The sequence below is a fragment of the Camelina sativa genome, chromosome 3 (genome assembly GCF_030686135.1).
Source record: "Camelina sativa cultivar CO46 ecotype springtype chromosome 3, ASM3068613v1".
Taxonomy (NCBI): Eukaryota; Viridiplantae; Streptophyta; class Magnoliopsida; order Brassicales; family Brassicaceae; genus Camelina; species Camelina sativa.
Genome location: NC_141882.1, coordinates 7,447,768 through 7,460,258, shown reverse-complemented (window position 1 = coordinate 7,460,258; position 12,491 = coordinate 7,447,768). Strand labels below are relative to the sequence as shown.

The following is a 12,491-nucleotide window of genomic DNA, read 5'->3' as shown; positions in this document are numbered from 1 at the left end:
ATACATGAATTTGTCCTTTTTCTCCATTTCATAGTAAATTTCAGTTGCATAACAATTCCATTGAATCCCACCTTAAATTCACATCTTACATAAACCCTAACTCTGTCCACTGTTACAAAGAAAGGAGACGAAACTTATTCTCGAAAGACAATACACATAGATGGCATCTTCAAGTCTCTTTATCACTACTGTCTTAATCTCCTTGGCTCCAATCTTGCTCCAACCAGGTCTTGCCCAAGGTCCGAGTCCTCCAGCTTCCTGTGCTTCTTTGTTGCTAGCCTTATCTCCATGCGGTCCATTCGTGCAGGGATTTGTGCAGCTCCCAGCTCAGCCATGCTGTAACAGCCTGAACAAGATCTACAGCCAACAACCGACCTGTCTCTGTCTCTTCCTCAACAACAATTCTACTTCATCCTCTGCTTTTCCGATCAATCAAACCCTAGCTCTCCAATTGCCTCAGCTTTGTAGCATTTCAGCCAACTCACCTGTTTGCTCCTCAGGTATGTAAATCCTTCTTACACACGCAACAAAAAAAAAAAAAAAACAAGAACTCGATTTTGAGATTGATCGGTTTGGTGAAACTGACAAGACCACTTTTCTTGTTGTAAGGGGGTTCCTCTTTTGCTCCACCATCTACCAACTCAACCGGTTCTCAAATCTCTCTGGGTGCAAAGAACCACTCGGCTGCTGCAGGTAAGCCAATCATTCAATTTCAGGCATAAGCTAAACTGAATTAATTCGTACGGACTGGGCTGTTGACGTACTTGATTACTCTTTGTCAGCGACTCCAGTGGCTCAAGTGGCACCAAAACCCCCAACCAGCATGATCGGTTTGGGTTATGGTCTGAAATCCTCTTGTCCGAAGTCTAAGATTCAGCTGACTATCTTTGTGATGGTAGCGAGTCTAACTGGAACACTCTTCCTTGTCTGACTCCATAGGCCTATTTACTATAATTTCCGTCTAGTTTTATATTTTCCTCTCTGTTGCTATCTCTAGAACTCAGAACATCTACACTTTTCCATAGATTTATGAATGAATGAATCGAACAGTCTCATTTTTTCTTCCTTAGATTTGTAACTGTTTGGTTATATTACCACAGGTACTTACTTTAAGCAAGAGTGCAAGACCTTGTAAAAAACAACAATTTATCCAACCTTGAAAGAATCCTAGCAGCTTAAAATAAAAAGTATCAACTCCAAGTGATTTCCCTCATCAAACATTAAAGAAATATAAACTTGAAATTACATATTCATACTTTGGGAATGAGAATTCTAAAGAGAAAAAGAGACTGAAACAAAAAGAGCACACTTTGTCAAAGTAAAGTGTTCATGGATGGGAATCAATTTAGCATCAGCGAAAGTGACCACAATCTTAAAACCAACTTTGGTGAAATTGGGAATACTGTATATTCGAAAAATTAAGGAGCTAGAATTAAAAAAAAATCTCAAAGCAAATGGAACGCCAATAATAAAAAAAAGTTATGAGTTCAGGTACTCGCTACAAAAGTTATACTGAAATCAAAGATAAAGATGCAGAGCAGAGGAGTCCAGACTTCAGCTGCCACGTTTGAAATTGATCTAGGTCCGACAAGAACCACCGAAGTCATCCCTTGAAGAGCAACCTCCTCTCACATATTTCCTCCAGACCTGTTTTTGACAGTCTTACCTTTCTTCAAATCTGACGCCCACTGGACAAGACCAAAAGGATCTTGTTCATCTTCCTTCTCGAACTCAACAGGCCTGCCTCTCTTTCCCGCACTCTCGGAAACCAGACCACTGAAAGCATTGTCAGGTTTGAACTTCTCAGTGCTCTTGAGCTTATCAAGCTTCTCGTCTGCATTTCCATACATTTCATCATCCATATTCTTCTTTGGCCGGTATAGCGTCGAAAGAGTAGCTTGTGCAGTAAACAAGCCTTCGCCATATACATTGTACTGGTCATCAGTAGCAAAACCAGAGTTCATTCCTTTCTCCTGGTTAAACAATCGTTGATCATACATAACTTCACCACCTCTTCCTCCAGTATTTGCCATTCCAAGAGCAACCTTCTCACTGACATCACGGTCTCTGTCTCTTGTGATCTTGCTCTTCTTTACTTCCATCATTCTGTTCTCATTCTCTCTTTCCCTACGACGCTCTTCTCGAATATTCTCCCTCTGGATCCGCCCTTCATTTTCCATTTCCCTCTCGCGATCCCCTATTGGGACATCATCAAGACTCTCACTTGCAGCAACGTTTCTTTCAGAACGAGCCTTTTGAGCAAGCGCCCTCAACTCCTGCTCTTTCCTTTCCTTCTCCTTCATCTCCATCTCTCTTCGAACTTTTAACCGCATTGAAACAGTCTCTCTAGCTATCTGCGCAGCCACATCGAGCGACTCTGACAGCTTGGAAAAGTTATCATTGATTTGATCCTCGTGTAAGACTCTTCCATCAGCTGCAAGACGTTTATCAAGAGGGATTGTATAACCTTTCTGGTTTTTCCAATTGGAAATACAAGGCGGGATGTTCCAGTCTTGTCGATCCTTGACAGTAACAGGCCTAGGCGGTGAATGCATGACAGGCACAGCCTCTGAAGAACCAGAAGATTTTGGAACACGCTTGTGCCTGAACTTTGGTGGATCAAGTGGATCTACAGGCATCTCCGAAACCCTAACGATCCTCTCTTTAGCACCGGAATTGAATGCTGCAGATTGCTGCAGGGATGGCTTGTATTTAATGTACTTTGGCTCACATGACTGCTTCACAACATTCATAGGCAGTGCTGCATTCACAGTCTTTTCAATGGCAGCTCTTGTTTCTTGAGTAGTAGTATCCTTCTTCAATTCCTCATCATCATCATCATCAATATCTACCTCGTCTTTGAGCATCTTTGGAATAAGATCGCTATGTCGAGAGTAAACAATCTTTCTCGAGTTCTCATTCTGCCTCACGATGGCGTCAAAGGCCACGTTTCCATGTGCATCCACGGTAACAGGCAAAACCATGGATTCAGGCTTGTTGTTAATACGACGACAACCCAAACCAAGAGGGCACTGAAGAAGATGAATCTCAGGGAAGGCACCACCATCTCCAAAATCCTCAGGATTCCTCGGATGAAAGCCTTGTCGTTTCAGGTAAAGAGTTACTGCTTTAACAGAGATTTGTTCAGCCTCAGATTCAAAGAAACACATATTATTTGAGTGATCAAAATACCTCAGTGTAGTTTTTGTTGATTTGGCAGAAGTGGAACGTCTCTTGTAAGAGTCAAGATAGCGTAAATTGCTTTCTCCCTGAATCAACAAAAACAAAAATCAATGACGAAAAAAAAAAAAACAGACCTTTGATACACAATTCAACGCCGGTTACACTGGTTTCTGAAATTAGGGTTTATAAATCTGACAATCTGTGAACTAATTTGAGATCGGGAGGAACCTTAGAAACGAAATCAGAAAACTTGCGTTTATAGAAACGAAAGAACAAAAGAAGGATTTGATCTAAGAAGTAAATCAAAGAAGCTTTACCTCGAAAGAACAATGAGCGAGTTTTGAGACAGAGAGAAGGCAGAGCAATAAACGTCGATCCCAAGCTTTTCTTCTTTTATAGGCTTTATAGCAAAAAAAAAAAAAAAAAAAAAAAAAAAAAAAAAAAGGAAAAGAAGATTACAAAAAAGGAAAACTTCTATTTAAAAAATGGAAAAGAAGTAAATAATGATATGTTAAATATCACTGTTGAGAAAATCCGTTCGATTTTATATTTTTAATACACATCTGTGATAAACAAAAACATTGGGACAATTTTTGTAATACACAAAAATACATGGGATTTTAGTGAAAAAAACTAACATAGGATAGGACTAAAATTAAAACCCGATCCGGCCCATTTAATGAAAAACGATTGGAGAAACAGAGGGATACTCGCGCTTCTTCCTACATTCGCGCTACAGCTAAAATAAAAATAAAACCAATTAAAATCAGTAATTTGTCTTAATTTTTTTTTTAAAAAGAAAACTAAAAAAAAAAAAAAACTCAGAGAAGTCAATTGACGTGAGACTAAACCACGTCTCTCCTTCTTCTTCTCCGTCTCTGTTTTCTCGCAGGTTTGGACTTTCTCTGCTTTCCCGAGAAAATTTCCCCAGTTTTTTCATGATCTGATTATCTGATCGTAATTTATGTAATCTGTGTGTTTTATTTTGTTTGGGGGACTTAAAAAAAAAAGAAAAATCGAAATGCCGATCTTCTCTTGTTGCAAAAAGGCAATCTTCTGTTCCTCTCCAGGTAGGTTCGTCTCTCTCTACTGCTATTTTCCTTCTTCATCCGCCGCATTGTTCTTACCAACTTGAGGGGAAAATGCTACTTTCAATCGATCATCCTTCTGATTTCGGTTTTACTATATAAGTAATCGAAATAAACCTATCTTCTAATTTCGAGAGATTAAGTTAAGATTGGAAAAGGATCTACAATTAAGACCACATGGCCTCAATATATATATATACATATATATATATTTTTAATGGCAATGCGATCCTTAATTATGATTAGTTACACTCTCTACATATAGTTGTTGATCCAGCGTTATGTTTGGTCTAATGTTTTATGAACAATGGTGTTATGTTTGTTTTCAGGCCTTGTTGATAGAGAATGAAGGACTTGTGTGGCTTTCTCTCAAGTGTTTTCCATAACTTTGCTCTCCCATTGCCTCTTTTTTTTGGGTGATTGATTGATTGATTCATGAATTCTCTCACTGATCAATCAGGCAGCTCTCGTGGAGATTCCACTCCCCGTAGTCCCTTCTCTCCCTCTACTTCACATGATAGGCACAAATCTCTCCGTCCCAATTCTTCACCATTTGGTACATTTTCTCTTTGATTTATGTGTTTGTTTTTTGTGTACTGTACATAATGTTGTCATTAGAATAAGGCCTCTTTACATACTCACTCCATGAAATTGGTTTCTTTCTACCACAGATCCATTATCCCCTGGATCAATGCTCCATGGAGGGCACAAGTTCCACGAGGCTTTCCAACTGAAACAGGGTCGGTTTGATCTCCAAGCTGCAAAGATTTCAGAAATGATGAAATCAAACAACTTAGATGTATTCCTGCCTCTAAGCCTCTTTAATTACCCTTATTAAATGAACGAATACTTCTCTGCATATCCTAGGCTCTGTAGTTTCTTTACAAAGTCGTTTGTAATAATTACCCTATGCTCTTCTATTGAATGCAGAATGCTCCCACTCAGTCACTTCTAAGTATCGTGAATGGAATTCTTGATGAAAGTATTGAGAAAAAGAGTGGTGAAATCCCTCAGGTAACTTGACTCTAACAATCCTCATGAGAATACTTTATATGGATGCTACATTCATTTTGAATGGTTTCTGCAACACATCTGTCTCATTCTCTTCCTGACCCGATCGATAATGACCAGCGTGTAGTATGTCTGCTGAAAAAAGTCGTCCTGGAAATCGCGCGACGTATTTCAACTCAATCTGAGCATTTAAGAACGGTATTTTGTTTTTGTTTCTCTTGGAGAAGTAGTAAGTGGTGTTCGATTGTTTTATATATCTGAGTTCTCTTTTGTGCAGCAAAACAGTGTATTCAAATCTCGTGAGGAAAAGTACCAGTCAAGGATAAAAGTTCTGGAAACCTTAGCTTCGGGTACTAGTGAAGAAAATGAGGTATCATAAAGAACTTAGGCCCTGAGATTTTTGTTTCATGACATTCACTAATGTGTTACCCTGCCTATCAACTTATGTTTCACCAGATTGCTACTAGACAACTTCGAAAGATTAAGGTAATGCGTATGTCATGTAAAATTGCTTACTGCCAGTTTGCGGTGATAAACTTGATTCTTGCGAGATGTTTATTTACTTGAGAATGACTATGATAGACAGAAAAGTCCAAGCTGGAAGAAAAGAAGAAAGACAAAGAAGAAGATATGGTTAAGCTAGAGAAAGAAAATGGTCAATCTAATCTTGAAATTTCTACTTTAAGGAGAGAACTGGAGGCAACCAAGAAAGCATATCAACAACAATGCTTGCAAATGGAAAGCCAGACAAAGGTTGCTACTGCAGGTATCGAGGACAGGGTGAAAGAGCTTGAACAAATGAGAAAGGATGCAAGCATTGCAAAAACTGCCCTTGAGGAAAGGGTTAAGGAGCTTGAAGAGCTGGGGAAAAAGGCAAATGCTGCTAAAACGACCCTTGAGGAAAAAGTAAAGGAGCTTCAACAATTTAAAATAGAGAGTATGACTGTTACTACAAGCCTTGAAGCAAAAAATCGAGAGCTTGAACAATTCAAGAAAGAGACATTGACTGTTAATACAAGCCTTGAAGCAAAAAATCGAGAGCTTGAACAGTTTAAGAAGGAGACAATAACTGTTAGTACAAGCCTTGAAGCAAAAAATCGAGAGCTTGAACAATTTAAGAAAGAGAGAATAACTGTTCATACAGCCCTTGAAGCAAAAAATCGAGAGCTTGAACACAATCTTGTCCACTGGAAGAACAAAGCGAAAGAAATGGAAGAAAAATCAGAGTTGAAGAATCGGAGTTGGAGTCAGAAAGAACTTTCGTATAGAAGCTTTATCAGTTTCCAGTTCCGTACACTACAAGTATGTTTACATATACCATTGACTAAATTTAATCATCAATTTTGTCTATGGTCACCTCAACTAGCCAATTTTCCAGGATTTGAGGTTATATTCTAAGTCCATCAAACAAGAAATACTAAAAGTTCAAGATAAGTATACAGCAGAATTTAGTCAGTTAGGTACGTCAGTTCAGATACATGGTTTTTATAATAGCTCAATATGATATATTTGTGACTTTGTAAGTTTGGTGGTGTTTAATAACAAATCTTTGTGACTCAGGGAAGAAATTGCTTGAACTTGGAGATGCTGCTGCAAATTATCACGAGGTCCTAACTGAAAACCAAAAGCTCTTCAATGAACTTCAGGAGCTAAAAGGTAATGCAGATCATGTATAGGATATAACACATTGATGTTTCTTTACTACTGAGATTCATAATTTCCATATTCTATGCAACCTATAAGTTCTCTAGTTTTGGCTTGCAGGAAACATTAGAGTGTATTGTCGGGTGAGGCCTTTCTTGCGTGGGCAAGGTGCAGCAAATACTGTGGTGGAACACATTGGTGACCATGGGGAACTGGTAGTTCTCAATCCAACAAAACCTGGGAAAGATGGTCTTCGCAAATTTAGGTTCAATAAGGTCTATAGTACAGCCTCTACTCAAGGTCTTATTTTATTACCTTTTCGACCTCTATCCTGAGGAATTTTCTTCCATAACATTTAAACTATCTATTGGATTGGTGTGTGATTAATTAAGAGACCAGTTTAGAATTATCAGTTTCCGTTGTATCTTTACAATTCTTGCAGCTGAGGTATTTTCAGATATAAAACCTCTTATCCGATCAGTTCTAGATGGGTACAATGTTTGTATCTTTGCTTATGGTCAGACAGGATCAGGGAAAACTTACACAATGGTATTGATTCACTTTTCTTTTTTGATAAATGTGAATGTTTGTATCTTTGCTTATGGTTAGATGAATGATGCCAACTGCATTCTTACCATTACTCCTGTTTTGTTCAGACTGGTCCAGATGGAGCCAGCGAAGAAGAGTGGGGAGTAAATTATCGTGCTCTCAATGACCTCTTCAAAATATCTCAATCCAGGAAAAACAACATAGCATATGAAGTCGGGGTGCAGATGGTGGAGATATACAACGAACAAGTGCGCGATTTACTCTCTGGTGAAACTTCTCAAAAGAAATATCCTTTTTTTTGCTCTACTCATTACTTTTACCCTTTCAAAATTTGTTCCTCCATATTATCTTGACTGCACTTTATGTGTTCTCCCTACGTTCTGTTTGTGTTGCCATTCTTTTGTTTTCTTTGACTTTCACACACTAGGGATTCTTTCTACAACTCAACAAAACGGTCTTGCAGTACCTGATGCAAGCATGTATCCTGTGACATCCACGTCGGATGTTCTAGAATTAATGAACATTGGACTACAAAACCGAGTCGTTAGCTCCACTGCCTTGAACGAAAGAAGTAGCCGCTCTCACAGGTTCTCCTATTAATCTGTGTAACAAACATGTGTTTCGTCTTTTATCATTCTTTGGATAGTTATGTCTCCTACACTATGTGAGAAGAGACAATAATAACTTGGATAAATGATTCCTTATGCAGTATTGTCACTGTTCATGTACGTGGCAAGGACTTGAAGACCGGTTCTGCCTTGTTTGGAAATCTACATTTGGTAGATCTGGCGGGTAGTGAGAGAATTGATCGCTCTGAAGTTACAGGAGACAGACTTAGAGAAGCACAGCATATAAACAAGTCACTCTCAGCTCTAGGAGATGTGATATTCTCGCTTGCTTCAAAGAGTTCTCATGTACCATACAGGAACAGCAAACTAACTCAGCTTCTACAGAGCTCTCTAGGTTAACTCAAAATTGGCTGCTCTGTTTTACATCGTGAACTAGATCAGTAAACTTATCTCTGTGCTTAATATCACAGGTGGGAGAGCAAAGACACTGATGTTTGTGCAACTCAATCCTGATGTAACTTCATATTCAGAGTCAATGAGTACTTTGAAATTCGCAGAGCGTGTCTCTGGAGTTGAGTTAGGTGCTGCAAAAAGCAGCAAAGATGGCAGAGATGTTAGAGACTTAATGGAGCAGGTAAAGTTTTTAAAACACACTCTCACAATATCTCATGAATCTTCTCTTATATAGGTTTCAAATAGATCTACGTACCATAAGCTCGATATTTCACTAAACCTAAAAGAACTGTTTGCAGTTAGGGTCCCTTAAGGACACAATAGCGAGAAAAGACGATGAGATAGAGCGGCTTCATTTGCTTAAGGACATTAATTACCCACAGAGAAAGAGCTTAGGACAATCCGATGACTTCAACTCAGAAGCTGGAGATTCGCAGTTGTCTATAGAAGAAGACTCAAGATTCCAACAAGATTCTCTCAGACCGTCACGACACTCGGTGACGGACGGAGAGACCTTAGCGTCCTCTATTGATGCAGAAAATGATGATGAAACAGAAGGATCCCTTGATGTTGCTTGTGCTGCAGAAGGGAGAAAACCATTGAAGATTCCAGCCAAGTAACGTTATTTTCCCTCTCTTGTTTCAAAAGAAATCTATTTTACAGGTTTTTTTTTTTGTTTTAACACATTTTTATTGGTGAATCCTGAAAATTGCAGAACTAAGCCGGTGACTCCAAGGAGTAGTACGACCACACCACGACCACTAGATAAACTCAAGCAAGTCGCTACGAGGACGTCGACCATTGCAAAGGTCACGTCAGGTTTGTCTTCACCAAATAAGATGTCTTCACCACATAAAATGTCTTCTTCACCAAGTAAGAAATCACTTATGAGGGTTAAGTTATTTAATCAAAGAGATTGTTTATACTTTAGTTGTGATATATAATTTCTTGTAATTCAAGGCATGAAGAAGACAGGAAGTGCTTCTAATTTGCTCAAGGCATCGAAAGATTCAAAACGGTGGTCATAGACAGACGTTTTGTCCTTTAGGCGGCTAACTTTTTTAATCTTTTTCAAAGAATTTAGTTTCTCCTTTCCTCTCTGAACCCAATATCAAATGATCAATGGTTTCAGTTGGGACTTACTTTTGTAAATTTTTTTTGGTTTTTATAAACACATGTTGTTAATATACGAATCGTATATTGCATAATGTATGTGAGTTAAGTAATATATTAATATATGGAGTAGGGTCACCGAAGGTGGGAAAAGAAGATTATGAAAATGAGACTTGTAAAGCATAACAAGTATCATCAACAGTTAGGTGCATATATCGACCATAGTAATTCCACTTAAAAAAAAAACTGGTGGGTAGTCAGTCCCCACAGTGTTATATTGCATACTTGAATTTAGCCCAGTTTTTGTTCTGATCTGTCACCGAATGATGTGACCGCCAAATCTGTTTTTGGAATATTTTGGGGACCCAATAGTTTTCACTAGTTATTGTAAACCCCCAATTCTGTCCTCTTCAGCATCTAATACACAATATATATATGGATCATCCTGAACACAATATGATGTTTTCATGTATGTTTAGATAACAACAGAAGCATTGACTAGTTGAGAAGAATTCACTTTACTCCCCCTTTATTTATTTTTCAATAAAAATTTGAAAAACGAAAATAAATAATTTGTTTAAGTAGTTGAAGTTTTTGTTTGAGAGAGCCATACATATATGAAAAACTAAAGATTTTAACCATTTTTGTATTAATCATCATCGGCAGTAATAAACAAAAAAATAAGGATGACTAAACATATCACAATATTTTAAAAGATGATAGACACTCTCTGACATTTTTCTTTCATGCCCATCGCACAAGTATTAATTTTATCAAAAGAGGAAAAAACAAATAGATCATTGGTCTTAACTCTTAAAGCAGACAAAGGAGATACAGTATTGGAAAAAAAAAATAAAAAAAAAAAGGAGATACAGTTTTAGATCACCAAATAGGCAAATACAATAAATATTTATAAAACGACAAAATAGATGGTAGTGTAGAAACAAGTTGTACCCAAGAAATAAAAAAAGAGAGGAATAATCCATGATATATGTGACCCTGACTTATATATTATATTGTTCGATTTTATGATCGTAAAGTAATATATATACAACACTACATAATTTTTAAGAATTGAAACTACCACAAATTCTTTAAGATTAAATTTCTTAACACGAGAGTTTTCATGTCGTAGTTTTTCATAAATAATAGTTAATATACGGGATAGAATTCGCGTGATAATATATAGAGATAACACACTATTTATACAACGTAGTAGAATATATTATCTGTAGTAATTCCACTTTTCCTTCTCAATAAACAACGAGAAAGTAAACATAAAATCCCACAGTGGCCATCCTTCAACGAATGGTCCATTTCAAGCTGTCCATACTAATTCCATGGATGCATGTATCTTTTTTTCCTTTTAACATTAATTTTAAGTTTCTTGAAGTAGTAATTAAATTAATTGGGGTTTGCATTTTAGCAATTTTTATATGTAAAGCCCTAAAGGTACTCCTTTATACGTCATGATCATATGTCAATCAAATATTCAAATATATATTTAAAAAACTATATATAAAAAAAAAAACAGGATTTGATCGGTTCATATGGAATTATGGATTAAACACTCTTAATTCGGATATTTATTTCAAACGTAGATATGAATGTTTAATTTTCCAACTGGTATTAAAAAAGTATAATAAAAAGGTGAAAAAGTGTATGTCCTGCATGGATCTATGCATGATCCAAATTCAAGCACATATCATGTAGTAAACTAGTATTAACCCAAATAATTTCGTAAGGATGTGATCACAAGCCATATACACCATACTAATCTCGAGTGAATTGCGTAATACTTAAGTTAAATCCCTCGATTGCGATACAAAGATATGCCTATTTAATGTTAAAGTATCCAAACAAAAAAATATTTCAATTCAGATAAACAATCAAGTAAAAGTAAGATCTGAAAAAATAGAACATATATGTAGCCAATTTACATGCATTAGGAAGAAGAATAAAAAACATAATATTGATTCTGTTACATTGCCAAAAACTTCAAACAACTTTTGTCGTATATATTCAGATACGACCTGTCTTGTGGACTAAGAAATGTTGAAATATGCCATCTTTTAAAAAAAATTGAAATAAAATGAAAGAAATTAAACATAAGGAATAACATAGGAGACATAAGTGTATTATTACATAACGAAATATCTGAATTGTTAATCTCAATCATGAAGATTATGAATAGGCAACATCAATCAGATGCTGTGAACCGTCTCTATTATAGAATTATATGTTTTTAAAAGATAAATAACTAGAAAGAGTCATTGGATGGATAACATAAGAGAGACCACAAAAGAGGAAGTAGAAAGGGTCTTGGAAGTTTTTGGTTGTTCGTCTGCAGAACACGTCCTTTGGCTTCGCATCACACAATTTACTATTTTGTCTCTGTTTTTGGTTTGGGAGACACGCATCATTGTCTTCGGAAAGCAACAGAAGTGAAGGGTGTTTTTGTCACTTGACACCGACAAAGTCTCTTTGGTTTCCATACCATATTTCTTCTCTTCGTTTCCAAAAACCCTTTCGCAACTTGCCTCTTCCATTTTATTATACTCTTTATTTATGCCTAGCTATTTCGCTCTTTTGGCTTTGGTCAAACCTATTCCGCTCAGTTTAGTTATTTTTGTGACAAGAAGAATAAAGAAGACTATCTGTTAAGCTAGTTGTAAAGCCAGAGAAGAGAATCCATACTATCTAAAAATCCAATTAAATGCTAATGTTAGGTTTTAGAAACCAAAATCAATTGTATATGTACGCTATCGTAACTATCTCTTATTATGTTAGGTTTGACACAAACTTATCTTTATTTTTAGTTGATTCCATTTATAGTGCAAGCCGTTTTTATCCATCTCTATGTGGGAAAGTGAAGTGGAAC

The 12,491-nt window shown here is 36.8% G+C and overlaps 2 protein-coding genes and 1 pseudogene across 6 annotated transcripts; 2 read left to right on the top strand and 1 right to left on the bottom strand.

Annotated features, from left to right (window-relative positions):
* Window positions 1-43: 43 nt before the first annotated feature.
* Window positions 44-1,049, top strand: LOC104778772 (non-specific lipid transfer protein GPI-anchored 10-like). The gene is made up of 3 exons (XM_087500495.1): window positions 44-500; window positions 610-693; window positions 783-1,049. Exons 1-3 carry the CDS (start codon window positions 161-163, stop codon window positions 929-931), a joined length of 573 nt encoding a protein of 190 aa, XP_087356621.1. The 5' UTR covers window positions 44-160; the 3' UTR covers window positions 932-1,049.
* A 305-nt stretch (window positions 1,050-1,354) lies between these two features.
* LOC104778771 (SNW/SKI-interacting protein pseudogene) lies at window positions 1,355-3,535 on the bottom strand (annotated as a pseudogene). Its single transcript, XR_015595332.1, has 2 exons — window positions 3,501-3,535; window positions 1,355-3,269 (listed from the first exon to the last, which is right to left on the bottom strand). The product of XR_015595332.1 is annotated as an SNW/SKI-interacting protein pseudogene (transcript).
* Window positions 3,536-3,959: 424 nt separating this feature from the next.
* Window positions 3,960-9,777, top strand: LOC104775955 (kinesin-like protein KIN-14O). Of its 4 annotated transcripts, none has more exons than XR_015590481.1 (21): window positions 3,960-4,075; window positions 4,195-4,253; window positions 4,601-4,644; window positions 4,732-4,827; window positions 4,943-5,070; window positions 5,202-5,285; window positions 5,403-5,480; window positions 5,560-5,652; window positions 5,739-5,768; window positions 5,865-6,584; window positions 6,661-6,742; window positions 6,843-6,938; window positions 7,047-7,201; window positions 7,369-7,475; window positions 7,583-7,761; window positions 7,898-8,062; window positions 8,185-8,438; window positions 8,515-8,678; window positions 8,797-9,113; window positions 9,213-9,370; window positions 9,458-9,777. XR_015590481.1 is itself a non-coding variant. In XM_087500491.1 (21 exons), exons 5-21 carry the CDS (start codon window positions 4,963-4,965, stop codon window positions 9,523-9,525), a joined length of 2,883 nt encoding a protein of 960 aa, XP_087356617.1. In that variant the 5' UTR covers window positions 3,960-4,075; window positions 4,195-4,253; window positions 4,601-4,627; window positions 4,732-4,827; window positions 4,943-4,962; the 3' UTR covers window positions 9,526-9,777. The 4 variants fall into 4 exon arrangements, 3 of the variants coding, with proteins under 3 accessions (XP_087356617.1, XP_087356612.1, XP_087356609.1); XM_087500491.1 differs by having other exon boundaries at window positions 4,601-4,627; window positions 7,047-7,226; XM_087500486.1 differs by having other exon boundaries at window positions 7,047-7,226.
* The last annotated feature ends 2,714 nt before the right edge of the window (window positions 9,778-12,491 follow it).

What these genes read in the sequence shown, in the direction of transcription:
- LOC104775955 (XM_087500483.1), top strand. Translation starts at nt 4,205, where the DNA reads ATGCCGATCTTCTCTTGTTGCAAAAAGGCAATCTTCTGTTCCTCTCCA. An exon ending in TCCCAATTCTTCACCATTTG is followed by an intron (nt 4,828 to 4,942) that starts GTACATTTTCTC and finishes TTTCTACCACAG; the next exon opens with ATCCATTATCCCCTGGATCA. An exon ending in CCATTGAAGATTCCAGCCAA is followed by an intron (nt 9,114 to 9,212) that starts GTAACGTTATTT and finishes TGAAAATTGCAG; the next exon opens with AACTAAGCCGGTGACTCCAA.
- LOC104778772 (XM_087500495.1), top strand. Translation starts at nt 161, where the DNA reads ATGGCATCTTCAAGTCTCTTTATCACTACTGTCTTAATCTCCTTGGCT. An exon ending in CTCACCTGTTTGCTCCTCAG is followed by an intron (nt 501 to 609) that starts GTATGTAAATCC and finishes TCTTGTTGTAAG; the next exon opens with GGGGTTCCTCTTTTGCTCCA. An exon ending in GAACCACTCGGCTGCTGCAG is followed by an intron (nt 694 to 782) that starts GTAAGCCAATCA and finishes ACTCTTTGTCAG; the next exon opens with CGACTCCAGTGGCTCAAGTG.